This window comes from Sminthopsis crassicaudata, chromosome 5 (genome assembly GCF_048593235.1).
Source record: "Sminthopsis crassicaudata isolate SCR6 chromosome 5, ASM4859323v1, whole genome shotgun sequence".
Classification (NCBI taxonomy): Eukaryota; Metazoa; Chordata; class Mammalia; order Dasyuromorphia; family Dasyuridae; genus Sminthopsis; species Sminthopsis crassicaudata.
In genome coordinates this window covers 155515432-155529625 of record NC_133621.1, presented here as the reverse complement: position 1 = coordinate 155529625, position 14194 = coordinate 155515432, and the positions used below count along the sequence as shown (strand labels likewise).

The following is a 14194-nucleotide window of genomic DNA, read 5'->3' as shown; positions in this document are numbered from 1 at the left end:
TTAAAGGGTATCAAATAGAAATCCAATAACCTATTTTCTAATGTAATGTTTTTAGACGCACAAGAAGACAAGATATACGCAATGGAGACCCATTGACTCATTGCTCAGATCTACAGCATCATGGTAAGTCACTATTCTGGTATGTATAGTCTCAGTGATTTTTACACACAAACACACACACACACACACACACACACACACACACACACAAGTACTTTTTTTTATATATATGCAGCTGATGTAAGGATGCTTAGTGAAAAGTAGACCCTTACAAAGAGAGCAAAAGATCCCCAAGACAAATAAATCCAACAGACCTCTAGGATCCAATTCAACAAACACTTATTAAGGACTTGCTCTGGGTCAAGGCTATGCTCAGTTTTGGGAGGGGGAGAGAAAGCAGAGAGAGAAAAGGGAAATCCTCTGCTTTAAATAGCTTACTTTACCTGGAGAATACAACAAATATACAATCAGAAAGAAATGAAAAACATTTGTGAATAATGACTTTTGTTAAAAAAATTGAAGACATCAAAACATTTTAGGCTATAACATGTTCACATAGAGACTTGCTGATTTCTAATATTTTCATTAAAAACTAAAATCAAGATAATTGCAGCCTTCTTTTGAATTAATCCTATGGAATAATTTCTGAAAAAAAAAAAAAGACTAGCAAGGAACTCTAACTTAAAGGAAAAAAATCTGCTTGTTCAAAAGATTAATATATAAGTTAATAAATGTCAGGCAGGCATTTTTGTTGGTATATTAACAACTTGGATGGTGCTATAAAATATTTTTCCCTCATGTTTAAGATAATTAACTTGGTCACCTTTGTACTGTTATTTGCAGTACATTTTGCTACAATGAAGTTTTACATCGAGTTTAAATCTAAATTGGGCTACCTGTTTCAACAAGTAGCTAGTTTTTACTTATCCAAGTATAAAATAATAGGGATTGTCTCCCTTTATGAAAAGAACAATGGGATTATGCCTCCCTCTACTGGGGAAAAATTTTTCTGTTTGATTTTAGTGACATCATTGTTGTTTGATTAAAATTTCTTTGGCATATTTGTATACAGAGATGGGGAAAATTTTTAAAAATGTAAGTTGTAGTGGTTTTAAATCAATATTTTATAATTTACTTCTTTATTTTACATTATGGGTATAACTGCCAGATTTTTCATCATTTAAATTAACCAAATTTTATTTATTACCTCCTCTGAAATTTAAAAATAAGCTAATCATTGTAAGCACAAAATTAATATTTTGCTAATGCATGAAAATTCAATACTTCCATGGAAAGTATATGATCACAAAATTCAATCCAAAGCGGATGGAAGTTTTCCAAAATCTGACTTCAGACTCTGATATTTTTAAAAATGTGATTGTATTTTCTACATAATGCCCCCCATATATATGGAAAAATATGGGAGAGCAGGATATAGACTCACTTTCTTGAAAAAATTCATTCCCATAGACGAACATTTTAAGCATTCTTATCATTTTCTTCATTGGGAATAATGATACAGATAAGGAACAAAAGAGTTTACACCAATAAATATTTTAAAAAGCATAGGTAGATATTTCTTGCTTTCAGATATGAATGAGAGTTTCAGTAGTATATTTGTTTTTTAACATCCAATCCCAAAAGACTTTTTTGCTAAATGAAACATTTGTAAGGCTCTTTCCAGGTTCAAATTCTTCAAATTCTAATGATCATATATTACTAAATTTTATTGTTGAAATTAAAGTATCATTAAATTGATCCAGGATATATTAAACTCAAATCATTTATTAACTGGGTGTTAAGTGATAGAGCATGTCATCTGACAATATTTATTAAAAGCTTCTACATGCACTATAAAACAAGGTTGAAGGAGCTACAAGGATAGATAAAATATAATTCCTGGCTTCATGGAGTTTATAACCTAATAAAGTTGGTAAGCTAGTAAGACATGTTCACAGATCAAATACAAAGCATTTAATCTATAAGATTAAATGAGGTAAGAGCAATATACTTCTATACTAACCATTTCTGAATGCAGTTTAAATTTGCTTTATTAGTGATTACTCTCTATTCCAATACAATGCCATTAAATACTAATGAATTTTGTGCTTATTTTTTTTTTTGCCCATTAAGTGTGCCTGATTGATATTACTAAAAAAACAATAAAACAAAGTTAATCAAGCCAGTAGATCTGAGTTTTAGGCTCTGTTGTCAGATCTTACCAGATGTTATTGTGGCTATAATAAGGTACTACTGAATCCCTTTAAACCGAAAATATTAAACCTCTGTATTTGGAGTGAAGAGAGACTTGAGGAAGTGAGATTTGTTAGAAGCCTGTTAAATTTACCTATGAGAAGGATGATGAGGGCCTGAACTTATATTATTTTGTTAATAGAGAAAAGATGATCTATGAGAGGAATGTAGAAGCAACAAAGTTTGGGAACAGATGATATACATCAGGTGAATGAGCTTAGAGAGTTAAATTATTTGCCAAGATTGTGGGCACTGATGACAAGGAGGGTAATGGTGTTCACTATAGTGATAAGGAAATGGGCTGTGGGGGATAATAATCTAGTTTATAAATGAATTTGAATTGTTTACAGAGGGCATTGCTGATTTAGAACTAAAGCTTTTAGGAAAGAGACTTGGGTTATAAAAATAGAAACATCATCTGGTTCACACACTGAAAATTTATGAGAAGACCTAAAACAAAATATGAGAGGAGTTCCAACAGTTAGTGGGCATGACATGGATATAGAATCGGCTCATGAGATTGAGAAAGTAGTTCTACTGATGGAAAACAAGGAGAGAATAGTGTCACAGAAGCCTTAGGAGGAATTAATATCCAGAAAGGAAGATGATAAGTAGTGCCAAATGCTGCTGAGAAATTAAAAAAGGAAAAAAAAAAAGTATTAGGGCTTAGAAAAGACCATTAGATTTTATAATTAGAACATTAGTAGCTTTGGGGAGGTCAGTTTCAATTTAATAATGGGTTTAGAAGCCAGATTGCATCATATTTAACCTACAAAATTGAGATTGCAAAGTACTTTGCTGAAAGTATGGGTCTGGAGGGAAGAGGGTCATAGGCAACTGGAATAGGATAATGAATCAATTAGGGAGGAATAAAAGGCCTCACTTGTTCTAATGAGAACCAATTAGTTATTAAATAAAATAAATTTTTGAAGATTCAGTCAACATGGCTTCATGATTTTCTCTAGCTCTGTTTAAAAGACTGTGAAACTAAGGAGGGAAAAGGGAGTGGGAAGGGGAGAATCAGTACATAAAAGTTGAAATTTGGCAAAGTGCAATCATAAGATACTTGAAAATGGAGAACAGTGTAGGGCTAAGTTTTTTTTTTTTTTTTTTTTTTTTTTTTTTAAGGGAACTGACACAGTGGGAACAAAGAATGTAGTTGGTAGTTGTAAAACTTAAGAAAGAATGGGAATGATAAAATATTACAACTAGATAAAGGAATTTTGGAATTCTTGAATAAGGACAATGAACCCTTGTAGGTTTTGACAGGATCAAAGCTATAATCTCTTTGTGTATTTGAAGAGTCTTAAGTAGATTGCTTTAAAACCTTAAGTAGATTGAAAGAAGTGAGAAGTTAGGGTATTTGAGGGAGTATTGATATGTTGATATTCCTTAGCTAGAAGTCCTGGTGTATGGAGAAGAGGACTGTGAGTTAAGCCTGCCCATGGATCATAACTTGGTAGAAAATCCCCAAAATAAAATTTTGGTAAGATCATGTTCTATAGTCTCCCAAAAGGAACTTCTACAAAGCTAATCAATATATAACACATATATCAGGTAGAATGTTATACATTTCCTGTACCACAAAAGAAAACTTCCAAATTAAAAAAAAAAAAAAAATCCCTCATAAACACATTCACAGATGCTTTAAAATATAGAACAAATAGCCCATTACATTTGTATATTCTATGTGTTCACAAAAAAGTAAAACAAAACAAAGAAAAAAACCTTTGTGAGACTTTATTGATATTTTACTTTTACCTTGAATATATACTGTCAACTGAAATTCCAAATCTCCTGACTATCCAGCACTTGTTCTTTAGTCCTCTGTAGTTTTGTATGATCATATTGAAGGCCATTTTCTCTGAGATTAAATGTTGTTGAAAGAATCACATCAAACTAATCAAACCTGCACTATTTGAAGAAATCCTCAATTTGTCGAGTTCATAAGATAACTGATAAGATTTTTTAAAAATCTCACTATTGATGATCGCAAACCCATTTTTAGGGAAGAAAACTCAAAAGATAAAATGCAACCTGAGATTTGAAATCTAATCTCAAGCTCCCCCAAGCAAGGACAGGTTCACATTTTTAGATGTATATAGCCACTATTGATTCTATGGGTAAAGGAGAGACTGACACTTTCTTTCCTTCCCACTGAAAGTCCAAAGAGTTGGAATTCAAATCAAATCTATGTTCTCAAAAAAAAAAAAAAAAAATAAATAAAAAAAAAAAGCACATGGGCTATACATAGCTCAAGAGCTTTTTTTTTCATTCAGTCAACACAAACACAATCCCTCATAATCATGGGGACTACGAAGAAGTTTCTGTGTTATTCCTTTTATATTCCTTCAGCAGTAGACCAGAACTTGAGTTCAAAACTGACCTCAGATACATATCAACTGGGTGACACTAAATAAGTCATTTAAACTCTATTTGCCTCAGTTTCCTAAATTGTAAAATGGGGAAAATAAAAACACCTGCTTTTTGTGATTGTTGTGAGAATCAAATGAAAGAACAATATATGATAAATGCTTTGCAAATATAAATATTAGCTATTGTTGTTATTATTTTAACATATGACCCATAAACAAAGTCAAGAACACATAAAGAGAAATAACATGATTTCCCCACTTTATCAAATCTGCCACTCAGTTTATTCCACTCTTGCACTTAGCCTTTGGGTATACATTTATAGTAATCCAATCTTCCCATATTCTCAGCAGTACCTCTTTACCTCTTTTGGCCTAAGTTACAATTTAGCACAAAAGTGCCAAATCATTCAGGAAGAGAAATGTATGGTGGGATAGCAAAGATGTTGGTAGAGTGATGGTAACCACCAATAACATGTGGAACTAGTACATAAGGTCTGTGAGGAGGAAAAGAATTTTGATGAGAGCTTTAAAGAGTGATAGAGACAAAATTTGACATAATGGAGAGTGCATTTTAGTCAAGTGGGGTGTCAAATGTAATGCCTTGGAGGCAGAAGTAGATGAAGCATGTGAAAGCAATAGTAAGTATAACCATCTGGTTTAAAATAGAAACCAAGTTTGAGGGTGATTTTCCCCCCCTTTATTCTTAATTAGGCACAAAAATGACAAAATGAAGTACTTTTCAACCATCTTAAAACCAAGGAGAACATTCATATCTGACCACAACAGGCCTGACCCTTAAGGAAGAGTGAAAGTCTTTGCAATGGATAATGTCAATATTTGGAAATCAAATGGGCAAAGGACCAGAACCCAACCCAGTTAAATCATATATGTTCCTTTGCTAATGTCACTTATTTCTCGTGTTGAATAAAGTCTGTGTGTTCAAATTGAGACATATAAAAGACATGAGACATTTTCAAAGAAAACTGCTAAGAAATGCGAAGCCAAATTACATACTACAGGAAATTCATTTCCAGCTGCAGTGGTAAACTCATTTAATAACACACCATATTGTCAATGTAGGGAAGTTTTACCAGTGTTGTAATATGAGAAAAATTAGAATTAAGATGAATTTGAGCCTCTATTCATTTGAGTTGGCTTTTCCTTAATGATTTCTTACAATAATCAATCTCTTCAATGATTTCTACAGTATAACTACCTGAAACAAAATTCACACTATGTTTTTTGAAGGACAATACAATAAACAATAAAATGTGCATGAATATGAAGATACAGATTCCGGGTTCAAATTCTGTTCCTCCTTACTACATCATGTTAGATTAATCACCTTCCTGGACCTCAGAATCCTCTTCTGAAAAATGAAATTTGGATTATGCCTCAGGGTATCCTTTAAATTCTATCATCCTATGAAGTGTTACTACATGAGTTTACCATGGCAGCTGGAACTGAATTTCCTGCTATGTGTAACTTGGCTTCACATTTCTTAGCAGCTTTCTCTGAAAATATTTCATCTTTTATATGTCTTAATTCAAGCACATAAACTGTATTCAATGCTTAAATGACACCAGGAAGGCAACATAGTATTTGGTCAGGCTGGACTCCAGTCCTTTCATTCTTTTACTTCAAATAATAACATCACCTATTCCTAAAACAGATTTGACCATGTTACCCATACCCTACACCCCAGCCCCAACAAAACAAAATAAACAACAAAATTTTCAATGGTTCTCGATTGCCTTTAAGATAAAATAGAAACTCTTCAATCTAAAATGCAAAGGCCTCTACAATCTAGTTCTACATAGCATTCTTGTTTTAGTTAATTTTTTTTTCCTTTTCATATACTTTCCATTCTGGTCAAACTATTCTATTAGTTCTCCCCACATTCATGACATTGGATCATCCACATCCATGCTTCTATATAAGTGATTCCCTTTGTCTAGAAAACACTAGGTCTTCACCTTAACTTTATAAAACCTATTTCTTCCTGCAAAGCATAGCTCACTATCTTAGTCAACTGTAGAAAAGATGCTAATCTACATTAGGCAAAGGAGATTCCTCACCCTAAGGTTCTCTATACTCAATTTCCAATTTGTTACCTAAATCATAAGTTCAATACATAACTTTCTCTTTCTGAGTTTTGAACTCAGGTTCTGGTCCATTGCTGAAGGATATATTCTTTAGAAAAAGACAAAAACTCTTGTTGGTCTCCATGATTATGAGGGGTTGAGTTCAAGTTAAGTGTTAACTGAATAAAAAAAGCTGCCCCTCAGTGGGCAATAAGAGGTATAGAAAATCCATACTGGTCCTAATTCAGATTCTCTGACTTATGCATTACTATAGAAATGCCACCATGGGTTGAGTCATTCACATGATATGGACCAGAACTCATAATAGATTTGAGGCTACACTCAACCTGATTTAGTCCATCTACCATGACATTTTTACCAGCTTTGTGCATGCTACAGCTTATTTTACCCCAATATCATCGTGTCATTGATCCTCTTTGAAAACAAATGATGAATGACAACCAGTCATTTTATTCCATCCACAAAGTTCATTTCATTCACAAAAGACTAAAAATAATGGCTTGCTACTATTAGCCAATTTTTAGGATTTAATAATCTGCCTGAAATGTGGAGATTGTAAGAAAGCATCATGCTTGGGCACAAATATTCTAACTTTAAATATTTCTAAATTCTCCATAGTAAATCTTATAATTTACTTATAAAATACTTATTAATATAATTTCATCTAAATCCTTAGACTTTATATTTTCAACCTATATATGTTTCTGAGAGTAACCAGTAACAATAATTAACTACTTGCTGTATATATTAAAAATGTATCTATCTATTACATATACTCTCTCCCCCTCTTTCCTTCCCTTCCTTCCCTCTCTCTGCATATACATATACATATGTATATATGTATATGTATAATATAATAAACAACACAGCTTACAAAAGGAAGTGAGATTAGTGTACACATTGGTGATTCTATTTCTTAAATATTTATTGGATCCTTATTCATTCTAAGAGCTTTCAAGACTTGGTTAAAATGTTGCCCCCCCCCCACATACACACACTTCTCAATGATTTTATGCCATTATGCTTTTTGAAATTCAATAATTGCTTTTAAACTGCAATATTATTCATATTAGTGTCCTTAACACAAGCACAGTGGAATTTTTTCAGATGCTAAGACTATGAATGAAACACCATTTTTTTCAAATGCAAGGTGGTATTTTCATTATTGTTTATGGAGAGGTTTTGTTTTCAACTAATGGATGTTTCCTATCTCTTGTTATACCTCTTGGGAAAAGTAATTTAAACAAAGTGTCTTTTCTGACTTTTGTTTTATTTTATTTGGGAGAGTAAGGTTCCTATAGTAATTCTTCTCTGGCATATAGATTATTCCTGCTTTCTTGAGAAATGTGTTTTCTGTAAAATGGCAAAAATAAAAGTAAATATTATAGTATTTTAAATTGCTTTTTGAAATAATTAAAATTACTGCATTAGTCCTGCTAAAAAGCAGAATTGTCATTAGTTTCAAAGGATGTCAAGATTAATAGATCTTATTTTTAATATTGCCAATTCAATTGACTTTATAAATGATCTTTAGAAATATCATTTAATTTCATTATGTGCAATGCATCATTATTCATAGACTTTGTCATTTGTAGTAATAAATAATATTTAAAAGATTAATAATAATCCCCATATTATTTATATATTTCAGTGACAAGTTCACAAAGTGCATTAAAATTCTGCCCAAATGTGACTATTTGCTAAACTACAATGTTGTCAATTTAGTAACTATAATATGGTAGATGGAACCTTACAAGTAAGCATATGCACATGGAAAGTAAAAATCTTACTTTGAATCTTAATGTGTAATCAATGTAATATAAAATTGAATTTACTGAGCTGATAAACTATTTGAGAGGCATCATGAAATAAGGAATAGGTTGTTCCTTAGAATCTAGAAGGCTTGGTTTCAAATCCTACTTGTGACATAGAGTTTTATGATTTGGGGAAAATTACAACTTCCCAATATTTGATTAGGTCACTCTTTAAGAGTACATTCAAGTTCCAGGGAAGATATCTTCATTGTCAAAGGGAATTAACTGGCAGTTACCTATATAACACATTATTTTTAAATGTTGTGAAATAAAATTATCAGATTGAAACTACTGCAAATAGTATAGATGTGCAAGTAAATTAATCTACTCCCAGTCTTAGAGCTGAAGTTCTGAGAATTTAAGTTTTCTGTTTAGAATAAAATAGCCAGGATGCTTTTGAGATCAGATATAAATCCAGTTATTCCTAATTCCAAGGCTGGCTCTTGATTCACTATGCCATGCTACTTTTTGAAAGTTATTAATTTCAATTTTAAAGATAACTTTTAGCATTTCTACCTTGCTAAATAAAGCCAGTACCATCTACCAAACTATAATCAAATTAGCTAAATACCCATAATGGACTATAATCTATAGATATATTTATGCATAGAATTTTGCTATGCACTAGAGAATTTAAATACATCCCATCTATGATTTTGAAAATCATTAAGCTCTATCAACATGAAAATGATGAGTGAAAGATACACCTGGGCATATAATTGTTTTTTTTTAAGTTCTTTTTAGTTTTTGTTTATATTTTTAAATATAATACGTAGTCTTCCTGACTTTTATGACTTCCTCCTATAGTGTTAATCACCTACAACCATTTTCTCTTGCAAAGTATTTTATGTGTAATAAAAACAACATTCACCCTTATTTCCATAGTGTACTAGCACCACATATTTAGAAATCATCTAATGTGAACTCCTTGATTTACTGAGGAGGTAACAGAAGCTGGAGGAAAAGAAGGAGGAGGGAGAGAGAAGAGAAAGAGAGGAAGTGGAGGATAGGAAAAGGGAAGGATTCAAATTTAGATGCTGTGACTTCAAATCCATCTCTTTCCAATGAACTAAATTCTCTCTACTCCATTATATTTAAAGTCTAGAATCCATTAGGTAAGAGCAAAACAACTAACTCATTTACTTATCTTAAAATTCATAAACATTTTGCTGTTAGAATATGAAGTAAAGATAATAATTCTACTCATATCATACAGAATTTCTAAGTGTTAAGTTCAGCCTGTATCTATTTTACAGTATTATTGTGAGGATCAAATAAGAGAGCAGAAGAAAAACATTTTAAATTGCTCCATATAATGCCTTATATAAATGCCAGGTATTATAATAGAGACAATGTTTATATGTGCATGTGTATACACATATGTATGGTTGTATGAAAACCTAGTTAACATATACATAACTCTTTGTATACATGTATATTTGTAAATTCTTGCAAGTGACTTTTATCTCTAAATTCTTAGCAATCACCACAGTATTTAATGAATCTTTGTTGAATTAAAATATCACATAATTACTTTGCATCAAAATTAAATCTATTATAACTATTAATAGTTTACTTGTTAATTCATTTCAGGAAGTAAGCACCTACTATCTGCACAGCATAGTGTTAGACCCTGTGAATACAAAGACATGGCAGAACATGTTCTCAAGTAGGTTTTGATCTGAAAGACACATATAACAAAAAGGAAAGGAAGAGTGGTCCTTTGGTGAAGTCCAGGCAGTGGACTATGGAAAATTTGCAAAGGAAATTTTTCTTTTAATTGAGGAAGTCAGAAAAACTTTCATGGAGGAACTGGGACTTGAAATTGAAGCTTGATGGAAGAAACTTCAAACAAGACATGAATATGGGCAATTGGGTTTCAGTATCATTATGAAAAATAAAAAGATTTTTGTTCAACAATTGAACAGTTGAATCTACTTGCTAATGAATGAATGAGCTAATATGATTAAATGGTCTGCAACTTTTGACAAAATGAGGCTTTCATTTTATACCTCATGTCTAAGAAAGTTCAATTTTCCCAAATCAAAAGATCAGGGTCTTTAAAAAAAATTAAAACAAAGGTTAAAATTCCCATGAAAGACAAACTCTGTATTAAATAATTCTCCTTTGTCATTTTCTTCAATGTGATGTTTAATCACTTGAAAAGTACACTATTAAATTTCAGTTCCTAGAAACATTTATAGGGTTAAGATAGAAAAGTAAATAAGTTGAAAGCTGAAATCTGATGCCTTCTGTTTCTGTGGTATTGGAGGAGAATCAAATGCTAAATATGTCCTTTAGCAATGTGATATATCCAACAAAATGATGGATATCATGAATCTTTGTTGTTACAAAAGGAAGCAATTTATTTAACTTTCTCCCATTATTTCTGGTTTATTAGCCTCATTTCGTTTCCATAAATTATCCTACTACAAGAGGAAATGATTAATTAAAGATTACTTCCTCAAAAACATTATTTCTTTTCGTTAACAGCTGCTACATATTGCAACATTGTATTCTCCAAACATGCTGTAGTTATTTAAGAAGGAACCTAATGTTTTATTACTCTCAAACATTTTGGTCTAACTATTCTGATTGCAGAACCCATGAGGAATCATTATGCCAATTTTAAAACTACACCCCTCTTATCTATTGGTATAATTTTCATCATAAAAGTTTGCATCCAAAACCAATTTATTCTAAGTGTGAAATATATTTCTCAGTGGATGACTAAGAGGGATTGTGGAATTTCCTTTCTTAGAAATCTTTACAAATCAGGCAGTTGCCCACTGGCCAGGAGATAGTTTAGTGCTACTCTTTCTTAGAGACAGGAAAATAGGGTTAAATAGTAGGACAGGATTATTTCTGTCACTCATTCTATCCTGTGCACTTAGGAAGTATTTCTGAGATGACAGATCACTAGACATCTACTGTGACTCAATTACTTGGCTAATTACATCCTTCTCTCTACCCCTCACACTTCTTGGGGAATTATTTTAGAATTGCACAGGTATAATCCAAGTAAGAATGAACCAACTATTTTGTTTGAAACTTTTGAAGAAATATGCTTACTGGATATTTACTAAAAACCTATTTTTTTATCAGAATGAATACTGGCCTCTGAACATATATATCTAAAATGGCATATGTGGCAGAATTATCACTTAAATATTAGAACAACATGGTGTAGGGAAGAGAAAGCTGGCATGGAACCAAGGAAACAGGATTTAAAAAAAAAAAAAGAAAACTGATTCTGTTACCCTGGGAAAGGCATTTAAATTCTTAGTCATCCAGATAGCAAATCTTTGAATGAAAATACTGACTTGTATATTAGCTGTTTCACCCTGGACAAGTTATTTAATTATTTTTGCTTCAGTCTCCTCTTTAATAAAATGAGCTTAATAAGGAAATTCCAAGTCATTCTAGTATCTTTGCCCAAAAAAATCCTAAATGGGGTCACAAAGAATCATACATAACTGAAAATGATTGAAGAAAGAAATTAGGAGAGAGAGTTTCCTCATTGTCTAGACCAATAAAATCACAGCTTACTATCTATGATTCCTAATTGTACCATGGGATAGTAAGGACTATTGTAACTCACTATTTCCAAACACTTAGAATCATGTAGATTCTAACCAATAAGATCTAGACTAGCAGATAGATTTTCTGACCCTTCCAAGTGTGTTACTACTTTTCTGCAATGATTGTGGAAGAAATGCTGAGAAAGACAAAAAGAATGTTACAATTACAAAAATGGTAATTTTAAAGAGAAATTTAACAAACACAAAATGATTACCAGTACAAGAAAATCAACTATTTTAACCAGCAAACACTTTTTATGTCTTGATAGGCAAATGATCTTAGCACCTATTATGGACATCGAGTTATAGTGAAAACTTATTTGTAAAACTTCAAGGAAGAACTGGAGGGAAGATTGTGAATGTTATTATTTCACACAAGGATTTACTTAGGTCTTATCCCAACTCTCCAAAAACTCCTCATGAAATACTCAAAGGGCTCATTTCTCTTTCTGACTCTAGCCCACTTCAGTGCTTTAATCCAGAGAAATCTCCTGAACCGTGCTAGGGGATAACTCATGTCTAGCAAACTCTTCAAATTCTCCAATAGGTATTCAAGCCTTTATGGAGATACTGATAGAAAGGCTGAAATAACATCTATTAAGCTAATGTTCTACAAAAATAGTCATGTTGAGAATGATAGTAAAGCCACTACTGGATTCTTCCACTGTAAACCTACTTGATAAAGAAATATTAGTAGCACTTAAGTTGAAGTAGGAAAAATAGCTATTCTAGGAATGAAAATGTCAAAGGATGATGTGCCATATATATTTTTTAAGTAACATATTTGTTATAGATCTTTTTTCCCCATGTGTTAGATTTGTTATGTGAAAAAAGGATCAGATAAATATCTGTTAAAGGAATTTCACACTTTGGAGAGAATTTTTAAAAGAATAAAAATTCAAGTTAAGGAGAAAAAACAGCCATTGGTTTATTTGAGATTATAAGCAAAATGACGTAGCCCATGGAGTGCTGGACTTGGAAATCAAGGGATCTGGATTTGAATCTCAGCTCAGGTTCTTACCTGCTTTGTAACTTTAAATGACATAATCAAAGTTTTAGAATTTTGGTTTCTGTCTCTGGAGAAATGAGAGGAGTGATACTTAGATACTTTCCTGCCAAAGATGTAAAGAATGTGCTTTGTGAAATTTAAGTCACTATATAAATGTAAGTACTCTATGTAAAATGTTGGAAATTGATAGTTCAAGATGGAGGATGTTAGAGGTGATCCTTTTAGGGAAGCTTTAAACACAGCATGAGAAATTTAAATATGATAAGAAGCAAAAGAGGTTTAAATCTAATAAGAAATACAATAAGTAACTGGTGAGAGAGTAGCATTATTCAAATTAGACAAGAAAATATTATGTTATTATTAGGAGTTTATCTGCAGGGGAGATAGTAAATATTTCTTTCATATTTCTGCAAAGTCAACTTCTCTTACATATAAAAATATTTTGACCATTTTTTTCAGTTAAATTAACAGGTGCAGATTTTGTGGTATATCCTCATAGAAAAATAATTATATAATATTATAAATTTTTTTTCCCAATGAGTTTTACCAAGCATCTCCTTTTGTGATACTGTTGATATCGAATGTGTTTCCTTTACCACACTGAGGAAGGTTATGTTAAGGGTAAAATAACAAAACCTTCTTAGGAAATTGATTTTGTTCTTCCTTTACTTTTCATATATATTATTTAAATATCTTTTTTTCCTATCTTTTCTCCAATTCACTAATTCCTTAGTATAATAAAATATGGATTATTTATAACCAGTTCCAGTGGAGAGCTGAGTCACATCAAAACAATAATTCTTCTGAAGTATTCAAAGACATTCCCACGTTTGGCCTCCCAACAAGCCTATAAAGTATTATAGGGCACTTATTATATAATATAAACTTCCTGCCAACCCCAGGTCAGCTCTTGTTTAGCAAAGAAAGATGCACAGCCCAATAGAAATAGTTTAAATCCCATGTGCTTAAATACCTTCTGGTCACTCACTTCTGCATATCATAATATATTGCATTGAAAGTAATTTCATACATTTACTTATAACATATATGCACATTT

At 31.7% G+C, this 14194-nt stretch overlaps 1 protein-coding gene across 9 annotated transcripts in view; it reads left to right on the top strand.

Annotated features, from left to right (window-relative positions):
- The window catches only part of SEMA3A (semaphorin 3A), a 636674-nt gene that overhangs the window by 615410 nt on the left and 7070 nt on the right, over positions 1-14194 (top strand). For all 9 annotated transcript variants that reach the window (XM_074268519.1, XM_074268522.1, XM_074268521.1 and 6 more), the window contains one exon: positions 56-123. In XM_074268519.1, coding sequence (XP_074124620.1) covers positions 56-123 — 68 coding nt within the window. The remainder of the gene's footprint in view (positions 1-55; positions 124-14194) is intronic.